Source organism: Sturnus vulgaris, chromosome 1, assembly GCF_052056855.1.
Source record: "Sturnus vulgaris isolate bStuVul1 chromosome 1, bStuVul1.hap1, whole genome shotgun sequence".
NCBI lineage: Eukaryota > Metazoa > Chordata > Aves > Passeriformes > Sturnidae > Sturnus > Sturnus vulgaris.
The window spans coordinates 9,607,748-9,625,344 of record NC_142243.1 but is presented as its reverse complement, the minus strand read 5'-3'; the positions used below and the strand labels follow the sequence as shown (position 1 = coordinate 9,625,344).

The window sequence follows — 17,597 nt, the reverse complement described above, 5'->3', positions numbered from 1 at the left end:
GGGTACTTCTCTAAATCCTACATCCAACTCATTTTCAAAATACACACTAGACATACATGAGAGCAGAATAATATGTAGCTTATGCTAAAGTGTTACTTGCCAAATATCCCATTAATTCAATCACTTTTTTTCTCTCATTTTGAATTTTCATTTAATTTGTGGTACAGTTGTATTATGACTCAAGACACTGTGAGGCCGGATGGGGAAATAAAATGGACAATGGACTGCAAGGCTGAGAACAAAAGACTTGAAAAAATGAGTATTAATAGTGTTGGTTGTAATGGAGGGAGCCAACATACAATGTGGCCATCTGTAATAGTAATTTGAAATGCAGGAGTGAGTGACATTAAAGTCAAATTACAAGCAGAGTAATTAACTAGGAGAAGAAGAATTAAATAAATGCAAAAAATCACTCAGATTTACTGTAGTTAATTTCATTGGTTTCCAAAGGAGTCACAGCATCATACTCGATATCCTCAGTTTAAGGTCACAAGCTTTCCTAGGGTCTTTCCGTGCTCTTCAGTTCCTTCAAGGTTACAGCCTGTAGGTATTTTGAGTTCTCTAGAAGACCCAAAGTAAATGATAATTTCAAAGCTTGGTGAACCACCTAGTTGTAAATCACTGATTTTGTTACATCTTTTTGTATAATTTGGTTGTTCTAAATATTCACCTTAAACAATCTAAATACACAGATGGGGAACATACAATGTCAGTGGTAAAGAGGAAGTTAAGAAGAGCTGGAGTCTATAGCCAGAAATTGTTTTAGCTTAGAGTGGTCCATTGAGTCTGATAGCAGGCATGGAGGGATTTTGGAAAGATGAGAAAACAGAACATCACGTTCAGTTGTCAAAATACGGATTCTTTTCCCAATTCTGCTGTGCCATACGAAGCAAAGAACTTTTTCTTTGAGGCCATTGCCTTTTTGACTTTCCCTTTCTCTGGTTAATTGAAATGAGGTTACTTTCACTTCCTAAGAAAATGAAGCTCATACAGCTTTCCTATTTGTGTGTTTTCATAACTTTTCAGCCTATTGGCTAAAGTCATTCTCCCCTCTTCACTGCCTACAAATATTAAATCTCAAAGTTCTACACATTTTGTGAAAATTAGCATCTGAAGAGAAGAGAAAGGACTCTCATTCCCACTAAGTGAAATGTTAGCTATTTAAAGAAAAAGACCAAAAATCAACAACAAAACCCCAAAACAAACAAAAAAGCCAACCAAACAAAAACCCCTGGTAAATGCTGAATTTCATCTCTGAGTGTGTACCAGCAAACTGATTAGGACACAGCTAAGGACAAGCAACAGCTGCCTGTTACCAAACTCCTAGCTACATTATAGTTATTTGAAAAGGTAAAGGACTGACAGGAGGAATGGTGTGGGAACCAGGTGTTAAAGGGATACAGGACACAAGCCTGTTATAAAACCAGCTTTTTCAGATTAACAAATTCCAACATAGTGGGTGCCACCCTTGGTAGTCGCGTGTGTTAACAAGATGACAGAGGAGGCAGCTTTATGTGAGGATGTGTGAGCAAAGCTTCAGGAAACACCTGTTGTAACTAAGGCACGGAGTGACCAGCGTCTGGTTCCTCTGAGGCATTGATCAGCCTCTCCTTTAATAATACCATCAAACAGGAAACAAAGCGAGACGCGAAGGTTGTTACCGAAGGGCGTAACAGGTAGAAACTATCCAGCCGCATACGTGACTGAAGAGAACGGGAGACGGTGTGGTTTGCCCACGAAGAAGCGCACACACGCCTTGGCACGCTCCTCCTGCTCCTGCCACCCACCAAGATCCCCTTTCCTGGCGGTGACCCCCGAGCCGCGCTCCTCTCCCCGCGCTCCCGGAGGCCGCGCAGCGATGGCCCCGAGCGTAGCCGGACAGGGGGCCCGAGCGGACGTGGGTCCCGGCGGCAGAGCGAGCCCGCGCTTCCCGGGCAGGCCTGCGAGAGAGGGATGAGCGAGCGGCGGAGGGGAGGGGAAGAGGCTGCCCGAGGCGGGGGAGGCGGCGAGCAGAGGCGTTCGTGCGGCGGCCGGGCGCCAATAGCGGCGGCCGGGGCCGAGCCGGCTCCTCCCGGAGGCAGCGGCGGTCGGAGCTGGGCCGGCCGAGCCCGGAAGCGGCGGCGGGTGGTGCCGGAGCGCGGTGAGCGGGGCCGGGCGCGGGATGCGAGGAGGCGCCGCCGCCGCCCTGCCCCCTGCCCGCTCGCAGCCAGCGCCCCAGGAGGAGGAGCAGCGGGAGGAGCGGCAGCAGCAGTAGGAGCCGCCGCTGCGGTAGCATGAGCGGGGCAGCCGCTAAGCAGCCCCCCGGCGCGGGGTCCGCCGCGGATCCCGCTGCGGAAAACGCGGCGGCTGCGGACCCCGTGCCGGAGTCACCTCCACCGCTGCTGAGCGTGGACGTGACGGGACTGGTGTCGCAGTTTGCGAGGAGCTTCGTGCTGATCTTCCCCGTGTATGTGCTGGGCTACTTGGGGCTGAGCTTCAGCTGGGTGCTCATCGCCCTGTGCGGGCTCTTCTGGATCCGCAGGCACCGCGGCGGCAAGAGCTCCCGCCTGGGCCGGGCGCTCGCCTTCCTGGAGGACGAAGAGGAGGCGGTGCGGCTCAGCGTCTCCTCCGCGGATCTGCCTGCGTGGGTGAGTGGCCAACACCCTTCGGCGCTGCCGCGAGCACCCGCGCCTGGCGGGCCGGGGCCTGTTACCTCCCCGGGACCTGCGTGACACCCAGCCCCGCGGCCGTCCCCGCCGCCCCGGCACGGGGGGCCGCGCCACAGGCCGGAGCCCCAGAGCCGGCCTGGCGGGAGGGGTGAGGGCATTGCATCTCCCGTGCCCCATGGCTGCTTGTCCCGGTTCGCCAGCCTCTCCTGAGACCGTGCTGCGGCGGGAGCGGGCGGGCAGCGTTCCCCTTCCCTCCGGTTCTCCCTCCCTCCGCCGGGGTGGCCTGTCCGTGCCCCCGCCGCCCGCTCCGCTGCGCCCGCGGCGCTGACAGCCTGAGCCTGCTGCGGCCGGGCTTCCCCTGGCAGAAATAAACTTTACTGCAGGCTTTGCTCTTCTTTCCCCTCAGGTGCCAGTGACGCGCGCGGCTTGGTTCTAGCGCGGTCTCTCCGCAGAGCGCGGGTGTCGCGGCTTGGGCCGTTCCTTAAAAAGTTGAGATGAGAGAGAAATAGAATCGGGCTCTTAATGCTGTTAGATCTTTCAGTAGCGTGTTACCAAATGGAGGATGAAGCAGGAGGGAGGTTGTGTTTCTGACTAGTTTCAGGGCTGTGACATGAGAACTGAGGTACAGAGGCTGTGGTGGCTTTATTTGTGCAGTGATGTAGTGGGTTTTTTAAGACTTTCTCCTAATGTTGCTTTGAAAGGCTTTCTACTAGGTCTTCAGAACTAACGTTGCTTACTTTTTTTTTTTTTTTAAGCTTAAATCTGGCTTCAAAGTTGAATGCCTTTTGTTTGTAATTTCTCCTTGGGAGGATTAACGATGTTTTTGCTGCGGCTGCCAGCTGCCAGTGTGCATCCAGGCCTCCCCGTGCCCTGCTCTGCCCCTGTGATGCTCTGTGCAGAGCTTGCTGCTCTCTTAGTGCCCATACCCGAAGTCTTGAGGGTTTCTGCTGATTCTTCCCGTGCGATTCCTTTATTGACTACTCTCTGCTCCTGACCTATAGTCACGCACATCTCTCCTAGGGACCCTTTGCAGTGACTGTGCATCCAGGAGTATTGAGATCGTGAGAGTCCAAGTAGCTGTTTTCATGCGATCAGATTCCAATACCTGATGTGACCTGTTCTAGCTCTACTGAGGAAGTTATAGGAAAGAATAGAGTGGGTAGGTGTGAGACTGGAGTCTTTTACTCCTCTTTCATCATATCTTTTGCCAAAGTTCTGGTGGAAGATCATGATAAAAATGAGTACAGTGTACAGGAGAGGTTAAATGCTTTTACTTCTTGAAGCAGAGATGTGAGTATCAAATAATGGAGTCAATAGCTCTTATATTACCTGCGTGTTGTGTTTGGTTTTTCCTGTAATCGCACAGCAATATAATGGAAATTTTGTGATGATGCATTTAAAATGAATTAATTGAAACTAGCTTTGTAGTGGAGGCTTTTATATAGTAACAATCTGCTGGTAACTAAGCCGTAGATATTTTATCTTAGTGCTGTGTGTAAGTTTTATTTTAAAGTCGCAATTGGTTATCTTTGATAAAATTGCAATTAATTTCTCTATGGAGTTGTTCAAATAACTAAAGATTTAGAAAGGGCCCTCCTGATTGAAGTCAGAGGCAAAAAAAATCGAGTGCTGGCTGCAAGCACCTGCATATATCCTGTGGCATCCTGAGAAAGCAACTGATCAATATGCAGGGATTCCCAAAAGCGTGACACTCTCACACGCCAGTTGGCAAATGGATGTAGATTTTTTTTTTTTTGGCTGTAGATTTTTTCATTATTTTTTCATTCCTTTTTGTCTACCTTCTTAAATTTTAAAGGTCTTGGTTCTTTCTGCTGATGTATTTATTCTGTTCTGGAAGCATTCTTCTTTCAAATAAAAGTAGCCTTCAGAATAAATGTAATCTGGAAAACAGAAGACTCCTACATGCTGAAGACCTCCTTAAATCAAAAGTGGTCTTATGCTGCTTCTGTAATACGTCTTGAAAAACTGCTGTTATTCTTACTTCTGCATTATGTGTATTTTCCTGGAGATTTATGAATTTCAGTCATATTTGAAATAACAGCTACTGGATGGAAGCAGGCATCTTTGGTGGGAATCAGTTTTATCTATCTCAGTGTGAACTCTAATTTGAAGTATTTTCTCTTGGTTTCTGGATTATGGAAATAAATTTTAAATTGCTTGAGTAGGTCAATGCTTGTTTTAAATGTAGGAAACTTGTACTCTGGTATTGTGTGTTGCTTTAGTGGTTCATATTAAGAAGTCAGTAATACTGCATTAAGTTATTTATTTTTAAGGAAGTGATTATTTCAGGAGAATATTTTTCTGCAGGCAATATGATTAGTTGCAGTTTGAAAATAATACTGTTGTGCCACCACACTAGATAGAGTTTGTAATGTTAATTGTTAGTTTCCTAAATTACATTTTCTTCTTCCATGAACAGGTGGTTATATATCAGGAATATTCTGTACTGTGCATGTAAAATGAATTAATTCAACATGAATACAAGTTATGTTACTTAAAATGTCAACACAGAATTAACTACAAATAAGTATGCGCAAAAAATACTGCATTTACTGTCTTAAAAATTAAAAAGATCTGTACTCATAGACTTGCTAACATGTAGTTATAGCTCTGCTGCATGTTTGAAAGGTGTCATGGATTATATGGAGTAGGAGGGAGCAGAGGTGAATGCTTTTCCAAGTAATTTAGAGCTAGGCAGCAGAACTTAGAATGAGAAAGAACTGGAGATCAAAATTGTCTTTAAATAAAGATATTTTAAGAGATGAAAATGTCTTTAGAGAAACACATTTCCCCTTTATTTGCAGCATTCTTATGCACCACCTGTATTTTATACTGGAATTAATGTAATTTAGACACAAAGGTGTATAGAAGGAACGTGGCAATTTAAGTATCACTACATGGAGGAGCAAAGGTAGGAAACCCGGACTGTTAAGTTTTTAAAGGCCAGGTATGTGTTACCTTTTATTTTAAGAACGGTAATGGAATTTAATAATCTAAGGAGTGTAACAAATTTACTTTGTTCTTTCTCAGATCAGCCGAGAAAGTTAATCTAATTTTTCCATTTTAGCAGTGGTTCTTGTTGCTTAGTGCCACTTTCATAACATGCCAACGTATCACGTTCATCGTGTTTTTGGAATGGTGAAACTTTGGCTCCTGTTTTCTTCAATATACAGATAAAAAGCCATGCTGAATTTGTTTTCCCCAGATTAAATGTGAATTTGGCCTGGTACCAGGAGCTGTATCTGTGTGCAGTCTGTCAACAGTCAGCAGGTGACCAAAATAGGAACAAATCTTAGCATTTTTAAAGAATGGATTCTGAAAACAGATTTAGACAATTTTTTGTAATCCTAAGTATGTATCATACAGAAACTGAAATACTGTATGTGATTGTAGTAAAAGTAGTGACATACTAGAACATTAATTACAAGTCTGCTGTGCCATTTTGTGTCCTACACACTTGCTTAAGTTTCGCCTCTAGGTTGGAGTGATTTTTATGCTGTTTTTTCTTTCTCTTATTTTCTCATCTACTTAAGAGAAAGAAAAAAGCCTGCCTAAATCTAAATAGGTGTCATCACCTTTTCAATTAAACTTACTTGGAGTAGTATTGTAAAGAAATCTGATAGATCTTCTTTCTCAAGGGAAGCTGCATGAAGTTTTTGCAGATTGTGAGTCACCACTGAAGTGCTGTACTACTGCTACACCTAGAGAAAGGAGATAATGTTCAATTGTGTGGTTAGAGCAACAACGACTTTGGTTTTTACTGGTACTGGAGAGGCAGAGTCAGCATTTGTGGAAGAAAAGTGCTTGGTAGCTCTAACTGCAGGATCTCACCTGTACTGAGTAACATTTGCAGAGAAGGTTAAGGTGGTTATGCTCTTGTGGGTATTTAATATGAAGATTTCTTGATGATACAGAGTCAAACTTGTTAACTAGATCTAATATAGATGGCTCAGGACAGGAATCTCCAAAGAATCCCTGCTGATGGATGTCATGTACTCAGTAGACCTGATAAACAGGTGGACTTCTGCAATACATCGTGTGTTACTTGCTATAGAAGAAAAAGATGTTCCTCTTCTCGTTGTACCTTTGGTTACTGCTGTTACTGCTGCAGCTCTAGGAACTGTAGGAAGGTTTTCCTGCAGCATGTGAAATTTGAAGACACTGAGACATTGTGACACATTCTTCTGATCCATTATCCAATTTAGTTGAGCTTGTTTGATTGAATTTACCAAGGGGTGATTTATAAGAAAAATTACTCCCAAATACAGTAACTTAGTGTTAAGCAGGATTTAATCAGTTTGGGTGGTGAGTATTGCAGGTGGCCGTTGCTCTGGGCTGCCAGCCTGCATCTGAAAAGTGTGAAGAGGTGTGAGTAAGAATAGAGTAGTAGCTTGTAAATACTTAACAACTGAACTCTGTGTCCTTCTTCTACCTGATTATTTTTCATTTTGAACTGCATTCTGTTCTACCTGATTCATAGTTTATGAATATGCACATACGTGTATTGTGTTTTGTGTGTGTTTATGTGGTTGGGCTTTTTTCTTAAAGGAGGAAGTTTAATTTGGTTCAGTATTGCTGCTTGAAATTTAGGTAACCTGAGTGGCATCCTAAGAGTGCCCCATAGTTAGGAGAAATGTAAATGATGGGTTTGGGAATGGATAACCAAAGGGGGAGAAAAAAAGATTTTGGACAATTGATCCTATCTCCCTGTTTCTCAGAGTTTTCAAGTTGAGTGTGTTAAAGGTATGCTGAGATGATGTCTGTCCCAAAACATCCTCTCTGATGTAGTGAAGAGGTGAGCCTCACCATGTGATTCATATATAAAGATCCCTTTCCACAATACTTATGGTAGAAACCCACATGTTGAGTTGATGTTTATGAACACGATATCGAACTCCTAAAGAAAAACATCAGCCCGAAAGTATTAGTATGCCTCTTGAACTCTTTGTAGGTGATACAGGCTTTCTAAATTTATGTGTATGATACATTCTCTTTTAATCTAACAGATTATTATTACTTAAAAATTACTACTGAATTTTGGGACTACTGTAAATGTTCTTCAAATATGCAGTTTGTCTGAATAACTAAGAAAGATGTGTATAGGTCTCTTTAGATTTTTTTTTTGTTTGCTTGTTTGGTATTTCTTAGTTTTGCATTTTAGTCTGCTAGTGTTGTTTCTGTGCCTTTGCATATAAGGACTGGCCCATCTTGAACCATATTTGAAAATGCAGGAGCCAGAAAGATCTTGTCTGTAGAGGCTGAGGTTTTGTGGAAGAAAAAGAAATCTAGGATAACAGTCAACCTTTTCTGCCTCTTCTACAAGATTTAAATTTCAACTTTAAATTTCAATTTAAATTCCAACTGCTTTCTGAGATTGACATGTCATAGTGTGGTGGGGTATGCAGTCTCAGATTTTTTTTTTTTTTAACATGAGAGCTTTCTGGGAAGTAAAGTTGAATCAGGATTGCTGTCAAAACATTTTCATTGCAGTTTATAGTAATGAAAGCCTGTTTTATACATTTGAAGTATCCTGTTATTTTTCTTCAAAATGAAAGAAGAGGTGGCATGTTGTTTCTGGTAAGATAAAGTTCTTAGACTTAAACTTTAATATAAACCAAGTTATTTCTCTCCCATTTATCAATTCATCACTACTTCTCTAGTTACTGAAATTGCCTTAACTTGCATAACTTCTTTTGAGCTTGGCTGGCCATGTACTCATACTGATTCTGTTGTTTTTGTTTTTTTTTAAATAACTTTATTTCAAATAATAGCAAGTTTTAAAAGAGCACTAATTTCTAAATATCCTCTGTAGAGTCTAAAATGAGTTTTTCAGAGTTTTATAACTGTATATAAGGTTCTGAAAGCAAAAGTTAATGATTATGAACTAATCTATACCACTGATTTGATATGTTCTGATATGTAGCTGAAAGGAAATCAAAAAAAGAATAAGATTCTTCTGGATGTAAAGAAATAATAGGTTTGATGTGAGGCATTGCTAGTTTAGATACAGAGTTGTTTGGCCTGTGGTATCATATCTTTGTGCTTTTCTCTACTCTTGGATAATATAAATTAAATCTGATACTACCCATTCCTAAGGAAGTGGAGGATGGCCACCCCACCAGCAGCTTTGGAGCTTTCCTGTGGCCTAGCAGGACCCAGCTTCTCAGGGTTATGTACCTAGCTTGAAAGGGCAGCAGAATTTCAAATGTAGGATGTGTGGGGCTGCTTTTGCACATTCAGGGTAAATACTGCCACTTCAAAGGAGCAAATTAAATCCTTATCTTTGGCTGCTGTTTGTGAACACTTAGTGAAAATAAAGGCTATACAGAGTTGGTGTGTTCAACATAGAATCAACGGTAACACTGGGGGAAAAGTGTTTTGATAAGAATAGGGGAAGAGGTTTTTTTATTTGAAACAACTGTTTGAATTCAGTAAATTCTGAAATGGAACTGTTTAGAGAAGTCTGACACTTTATCATGTGTATAGCTTTTAGATCATATGGCACTTTGATTCTGGCTAAGACTGTTTTTAGTTGAATGAGGAGAGAGGTCTGTGAAATTGAGAAAGGAAATGTTTGATAAGAAACAAGAGGGAGGAATTAGACCAAGAATTTGCTGAAAGTGTATGAAGTGGTGAAACCCAGTTGCCAGATTTGTATTTGACAGACTTTGTAGTTGTCCAAGATAGCATGAACTGATCCAGAACCCTTCTTTGGTTCCATCTGCCGTGCACTAAATGCTTTTCTTTATTTGTAAGGGGGGGGAAAAAAAAGAGGATCTAAACTTTCATTTCTTAGACGGCCTCAAGAGGAGGCCTTGACCTCTCATAAAGTTCTAATGGGGCAGGTAGGAAAAGATAGTGTAGTTAAAGATGTTTGTTTATTTTTTGAAAATAACTAACTTAAATTTGTTGGATTTTTTTCTGGAATATGCCATGTTCTCTCTGTTTCTTAGCTGGCAATAATGATCATCAGGAATGGAAATATGGGTTGTACAAACTTGTCCCATCAGCTAGGGGCATATCTGATAGTAGGCTTCTACTCCATTGACTGGAATTAATTTAGATTTAACTTCCTTTGTGAGGACCTCATTACAAAAGGGAGGTTCAAGAATTAGGAATCATTTCCTGGCTTTAGGGGCCTGTGTTAAACCAGCACACTAGCCTTGGGAAGTCTGTTCCATTTACCTCAGCTTTTCAAGATACTTTTTGATCCCTTGTTCCTTTATAAAGGCCTTATAATTTCCATCCTAATGTCATGGTTCAGGTAAGAAGCTGTGTCCCATCTCTTCTTGAATCCCATTAGTAGGGTGCCTGGGAGGGGGAGAAAAAGAAGTGTTCCTAAGCCTTCTTGCACATCATTTGATCCCCAACCTACTTCTAGTGTTTTATTCCCAACAGCTTTACCAGGCTTCATGTACCAATCTTACAGTTTTTGTTACATTAGTAGAGTTTTTATTTCCTTTCATTTTAAATGACACGGGGTTTTGTTGCTTGGTTGGTTTGATTTTGTTCTCTCTATGTACTTCCTGTGATACAGTTAAAAGTTAGAGCAGCAGCGAGAATTTTAAAGCTTCTTTCTACTTGGTCCTTACTTAGAATAATTTAAATTTTATTTGTAGGCTCTGCTCTGCATTTATGAATTCATGCTTGTAGCAGAGAGGATCGGGGGATTAGTAAAGAGATTGGCTCTGATGCCTTGAGGAGCTGGAACAGAGGCTACACACAGAGTTAAGGGGAATAAAATGGGTATTTATGGAGAGGCCTACAAAAGCCACACCCTAGGAGTATGAGTGCTACAGTTGTGACCCCTGCTTGGATGGCTCCAAGATGGAAGCAAAGGAGGGGTTGGTCACAAAATCTTACACTTTTATAGGTTTTGGTTCATTTGCATGAACCCACCCTCCACGTTTCCACGTAGTTTGTGCTTAGGGCCTGAAGTTTGGAGAAACTGTCCTTGAGTTCTTAACTAGAATAGGACTGTTTTGTCTTCATCACCCTAGCACATCAGAAAAGCACATCCAAGGAGAATAGGAAAACTTAAAACTAAAAGCATCATTTCCCCCCTCTGCTCCAGCTCCTCAAGGCATCAATTCTGCAGTTTCAAAATGAAGTAAATGTGCACTCCTGACAAAAAGGATGTTCTGCATCCAACTGCACTTTCCCAGTGCCACCTTGTGCCAACATTAGAGTTGACTTGGCCAGCTAATTGTGAGTTTTCTGCCAAGTTGGGTGTTCAGCTGGATGAGTTTCATGAGTTTACTGTGAGACAACACAAATGCCAGTGCCCACAAAAGGGAGGTGGTGGAAGCCTGTGCTCAGGTTTGCAGTGGGATGGAGTAATGGCCTGCACAAAGAGGCTGTTCTTAGAAAAAGGGTGGCAAATAATGCTGCTGAGGTATTTTTGTGGGGAAGCAAAGTCTGAATGGGAGCTATTTATAATGTCAATTTGCATATCTAACTTTTTTTATAATATTTTAACAGATGTGTTAACATATCTAATCATCATGCATATAAACCCTTGGTATTTTGATTCAGTTTAAAAGTTGACCATGATTTTAGTGCGTGGCTGGATTGGTTGAACTCCAGAAGTCTCTTCTTACCTGAATTATTCTATCATTTTCCTTTTTGTTTTAAGCTGTCATTTAAAATAGCTTTCAGTCTCCAATTATGGCTAAGAAATGGTAAGAAATCTTTTCTGCATAAAATACAAATATTTCCTTAAATATTAAGTGTACTAGCAAGAAAAATAATTATAAAGAGGCTATTTTAGAGAGGTGTTTTGTTGGAGGTAGTGACAATTTTTAAATCATTTGGATGTCTGTCAACTAAATAGATAGTATTAAAAGTTCTGTGCAGAAAACGTTAAAACACACACTTTTTCAAATGGAACTCCTGTTACATAAATAGTCTTTGTGAGAGCAACGTTCCCATATAATGAGTCATTGCACAAAGTTTTGTCTGCTGCACCCTGATGTGACTAAAAAATTCTCCTTAAGAGCTGAAAATCTGAAACAGGACTAATGGTTTTCAGCTGAAGCAATCTGGATTTATGTACCATGAAGTTGTTACTATACTAGAAACATGAAACTAGTTTTACTTGGCTGAAAATAACTGTCATATGACAGACAAGAATTGCATTGTCATTTGGCTGTCCTTATCTTATAGCAGCATGGGTCGAGTTTACATTAGTTCCATTGCAGCACTTTTACCTGAGATATTTATATTTGCGATGTAAATTGCATAACTTTTGGTATCTGTTTATGTGAAATTTTCAGTTGAGTCTAGTACAGACTACACTATTGTTTTCATAACCTTTGTTTGCATTCCTTTAGTTAGATACTGGCTCAGTGAATTATCCAAGCAGACTGAAATAGTTTCCTCTGAGAAAGTTTTGAAAGATGCAACAACAGAATGTAAAATTAAATGTATTGACAATCCATTGTCTTGTATTCTGTCATTGTCAATCCTTAGCGGGCAGGTAGGAAGAAGGTGAATGTCTAGGAATGCAGTGTCTTCCTGTTTCATTTTTGAAAGTAAAAGCAAGATATGCTGAAACATGAAGGTAGCTGTAAAACCTTGATTGCTCTGATTTGAATTAATTATGCAGTGTTGTGATCCACAGCTCTGCTCTTAAAGTTCGTAGGTGATTTCTTAAAAATAGCTCACTAAAAAAAGCAGTGAATTGTGGGGAGAACTGAAATGAAACTTCACAACCCATGGAACTCACAGTTTACTTTATATTTAAGCATTATTATTGCTTCTTTGTACTCCATAGTTCTTCATGCCTTATTTCAGATCTGCGTAGCTTGATAGAAAAAAAAACAAACCCTGTATCTGTGCTTTCTTAGATGCCCTTCTTCACATAGCATAGTCTGTAGACTAGTGAATAAGTTTACATCTTCATATCCAAAAGCTCAACAAGAACTCCTGTGGTTTGGTTTTTTTCTGCAGGGAAGAGTATTAGAAGATATGCTCTGAGCTGTGAGTTTTTGTCCAGACTCACAGGGCAAACTTTCAAGACTTTTTGGTGTTCATTATGTTTGAGCTCTGCATGTTTCAGGCTGACTGCTAATGTGATGAATGTAATGGTACTTCGAATGAGGAAATGTCTTCTCTTCATTTGTTAGTATTTCCTAATGCAGTAAGCTTGTTGGTCCAGAATTTTGAAAAGTTGTAGTTTGTTTTGAAGCAAGTCTTCCCTCCTCCCCCAGGCTGTTGATTCATCTTGCTAATTGTTGAACTAGAATGCTAAATTCTCTTGTATGTGGCTAGGAAGTTGTCTTAGTCTAGTAAAAAATTTATGATGCAGACTAAATTTATAACTTAAAATGTGGTGTTCCTCACTCAGTGACTTTCTCTAAAATACTTGAACTAGAAAAAGAATGCTTTTCCACCCACTCTCTGCCAGTTAAATCTCAAATGGCAGCCAGCAAATGATAAGAGAGTGTTTCATGGGGGAACAGAAAATCAGTGTTCAGTCATCTGACTTGTATGTGTTAAAAGAATATTCAATAGAGATTGATATATTAGATTAAATTGTAGTAGTTTCTTGTTCTGTTTGTTCATGCTAATCTTTATATTGGTTTATATTTTAGGGAAGATATTTGGGCTTTTGAAAGTGTTTGGGTTTGTTTTTTCTCTTAAGGTGTGCTATGTATGAGTACAATGTTGATGTGAATGTGCCTAAACTGTCCAAGTTCATTTGATAAAATCACTTATTTCTGTCATGTTCATATAAGTGTTTATGATGGGAATTAATTTTCTGCTACATTTGGCTATGTATAAAGTTGTTTAAAAAGTTGCATATAATGTATGCTTGTGTTGTTTTCAGGTCTTAACATAAATGTCTATATTTGTCTGTGTTTGCCAACAATCGTTTTTCAAGTCCTTTATGGTTTTAAAGTTTTGCAATTACAGCCGACATTTCTTTCCCTTGTGTCCTATCTTTTGTGTATCCAATTGAATAACCAAAATGTTACCAATCTGTTAATTTTGTTACTTTTGATCTACCAAAAAGAAAAGCCCTAATGAAGTTTTTTCTTCTTAGTTCATTAAGGTAATCCATTACACACAGAACCATAGTGACAGCCTGACAGTAGATCTGATTTGGAGGTTGCTTAGTTTACAAATAAAGTTTTCATATAAGAATGTGTACTTTAATTTTACTATTTGAGAGATGAGGAATTACAAAAGTGTTCTTTTAAACAGTATTTCAGTGTTCAATGATTTGCTTCCACTGCACACAGGTTGTTTACTGCTCTGCCTGCTGCCTTTGTGCTGAACTCTGGTTTTCTGGCACAGCCAGTGGGGAAGCCTGTTGTACTAACACCATGACAGTAAATCTGACAAAGTGCTTGATCCTCTGTTGGGTTTGGGGAGAGGGTCTGCACAGTGGTGTTCTGGATACCATGCAGGAGTGGCAGACTGTTGTAGCTGGCAGTTCTTGTTTAGGATTAAGTGTAGACAGGAGTCAAGGACTGATGGACAATTTCAGATGATGTTAAAACATTTACCAAAGGAAATGGGCAATAGGAAAACTTGAAGGGATACTGGAAGACAGTCTGTATTGGCTCTAAACTTTCTGCCTCATTCGCTTTGAGTGAGTTTGGTATTTGGGATGTGGAATATTTCGCACCTATTTTGTAAAACTTCTTTGAATGTAAAATGTGGAGGTATTTGTGCTTGAAGTGAACTCTGCTAAAGGGATGGAAGTGATTGCAGCTTTAAAGCATTTATCCTTCACTGAAATAAGATTGATTCACATCTGTCTTCAGGGAGGAAGCTGATAAACTGTAGGTTCAATTTATTGGAGAGCAGTAGAATGTATCCACTTGCCAGAGAGAGAAGATTAGTTCATCAGTGCTCCTAAAATTAATGGGTTTTAAGCTCTGACAAATCACTCAGGAATTTCCTTTGCTGTAAAGTTCTGATTCTTGATTCCCATGTAACACATAAGATTCTAGTTTAGTTTTAACAGATAAGAACTTACAAGGTCATTTGCTTTCTTGCTGGAGACTTGCAGTGCTTTGGGAAATGGTTTTTCTTTTTGTCAACTCCAGTCGACTTGAGGATTTTCATTTGTTCTAGTTTTCTTTTCAGCGAAGTTACAAACTCCAGCCCTGCTTTGTGCTACTGTGGTTGTTTGCATTGTCAGCCACGTGGAAATAGCATTCCTGGATGCCATATTCCAGTGGAGAAGGCAATGTATAAGTACAGCTCTTACATTGTGATCTCTCACTGAGTAAGTAAAATAGAAAAAACTCTTGACTTGAAGCAGTCCAGATTAGTCAATGACAAGGGATTTGAGATGTCACTATTTTAGAAGAAAGTAACTATATGAGCTTGTGACAGTTGAAATAAATACATTAAAAACCTTTTTTCTCCCCAGCATAGTTTACGAGTTAATTTTGGAGCCCTGGCTGGATGCCAAATGCCCACCATTGTTGTTCTATCACTCCCCTCCTCAGCTGGATGTGGAGAAAAATGCAATAGAAAAGTTTGAGGGTTGAGATAAGGACAGGGAGAGACATCACTCACCAGTTACCAACATGGGCAAAACAGACTGGAATTGGAGAAATCAACTGAGATTTTTACCAATCAAATCAGTAGGTTAATGAAGAGTAAAACAAATATTAGAAACACTTTCCCCCTACCCCTCCCTCCTTCCTGAGCTTTGCCTTCTTCCTGATTCACTACTCTTCCTCCACAGACTGCAGGGGAATCTCAGCTCTGGCACCTGGGGCATCTCTTCCCCTCCTTCTTCACTGACCTTGGTGTCTGCAGAGTTGTTTCTCTCACATTCTCACTTTTCCCTGGACAGAATTACTTCTGTGCAATATTTTTTTTTTCTTCAGAGGTAAGTTATCCCAGAGGTGCTGCCACTGTTGCTGCTGGGCCTTGTCCAGCTGCAGATCCATCCTAGAGCTGGCTGGCATTGGCTCTGTTAGGAGCTCTATAGGGAAAGCTTCTGCCAGCTTCCCACAGAAGCCACCCCTGTGGCCCTAACTCTCCACATGCTCCTAAAACCTTGGCACACACACCCAATTACAATCTTAAACCGTTCAGTTAAAAGACATGTCTTTAATGTATTTTTTTAAAAATGAAATTTTGGCAGCTTAGCATTCATGTCCTAATGACTTCTCAAATACGTTGGGCAGTCAGGCCTGTATCAGATAAGGCAAATGATATATGGCAACATGGGCAGTGGACTTCAGCATCCCTTGATGTTGAAAAGAAATAAAATACTTCTCAGAGCCTAGTTGTACATGGAAAAGACTTTATCAAATTCTTGAAAATACTTTTTTGAGCTAGGAAGATATAGTTGCAAATTAGCTGCTATTTATGCAGATCTCTGAAAATAACTGTGGCATTTTACTCAAGGGGGTTGATTTCATTTTAGCTGTCATCACTGCATTCTTCTAACTCAAGTGATGTCTTTTGCAAGAAAGTTATTACATGTGATTAAAAGTTGAGTACAGATCTAAGACTGCTGAAAATATCTGGTAGCTGTATATCGGTCTGGGATTCAGGCCTGGAACAGCACAATAAACAGTAAAACCTACAAGAGAATCTGTTGCCAGTTAGCACACATAGTCACATTTCCTGTAGCAAACTGAAATTTAGATACCAGACTTGGGCACCTCATTCCAGAGATGAAGGTCTCTCCCTTGCACCTGCCTTTGGTGCCTGGGAAGGGGTGAGCAGAACCCCTTTTCTCTGTATAATGAGAACCTACAGTAACGAGGTCATAACTATGCTCCTACTTTTTACATGCTTAAATTTATCAAGGAATAATTTGGGCCATAGCTGTTTAGTTTAATTAATACATGTAGTAAATATTCTGTGGTAAAACTTCTAAAAAAATTACAAGCATCTGTTATAAAATCTGCTGAGAGTTTCAGAGCTGACAGTGACTTGGCTGCCTGTGTTACTCCCTGCATGGGCACAAAGATTAACCTCTCCAAGAGAAATTCAGCCTAAGGAAGGCTCTGCATGGGAGCAGTCAGATAAATTGGCATTGCCATGGGCAAGATTTCTTGGAGTTAAGTTTTAGACAACTGACTTACTAGGTGGTTCTTAGCAATCCAAGCAAGTTGTCTTAGAATTGACAGAAAAGAAATTTCTTTTTACTTAGAGTTATTACTAAGTTGGGTTTTGGGCACTGGGTGTTTTGTTTCCCCTTAGAGCTGGAATCTGATGAACTTAAATTTAAACATATGGGTACAAATTAGTTGGAGTTTATTTTTATGGTCAGTATATACATCTCCAGAAGACTGTATTTGATTATAAGAAAATTTTCAAGATATCAGATAGATCTCTCCAGAGGCTTTTATTTCTCTTTTATTGATGATGAAGCAGGTGTAGAGTGACTTGTTTCTTTTTGGACATATAAAAGACAGAATTTTTTGAATTAGAGAAAAGTAATTAATCAGTTGCAATTGCCTACTGGTTAAGAATACTTGAATCTTAAAAACTGGAAATCTTTGAAATTGTTGTGAGACCATGTGTAGGTAAAAGGGGTTGCTGAGATGTAAAAAGTTTTTTTTCATCTTTCCTTTGTCATAAACTACAGTCAAGATCTAGTGGGTATGATCTGATTATCACAGTTCCAGCTATGGACTGTACAAACACACAAAGAGGGAAAGTAGATGCAGATTAAAATGCAGAAATGATGAGCTTAAGTATTAGTTATAAACTGCTCAGTCTTTAAAGATTCTTACATGTGTAATGTTATGATTAATTGTAGGCAGTATCTCTATAACGTGACACTGCCTACTGCTGTCATTAATTAAAATGATATTGATTTATGATGGCTATTTTTGCTGCTAAATGGCGAAGTGAAAGAACATGGTGTGTTTGTAGTAGTTGAGCTAGGGGTAAAGAATATTCAAAAGATCCCCAAATGCTTGGGTCATCTTCAACATTGAT

General features: G+C 40.2%; 1 protein-coding gene across 3 annotated transcripts in view; it reads left to right on the top strand.

The window, feature by feature from the left end:
* Positions 1-2,233: 2,233 nt before the first annotated feature.
* The window catches only part of ESYT2 (extended synaptotagmin 2), an 80,827-nt gene continuing 65,463 nt past the window's right edge, over positions 2,234-17,597 (top strand). For 2 of the 3 annotated variants that reach the window (XM_014872239.2, XM_088159114.1), the window contains exon 1: positions 2,238-2,627. In XM_014872239.2, the coding sequence (XP_014727725.1) occupies positions 2,274-2,627 (354 nt within the window). In that variant the 5' untranslated portion in view covers positions 2,238-2,273. Of the gene's footprint in view, positions 2,628-17,597 lie in introns of all 3 variants that reach the window. The other variant, XM_014872240.2, reaches the window with a different exon arrangement.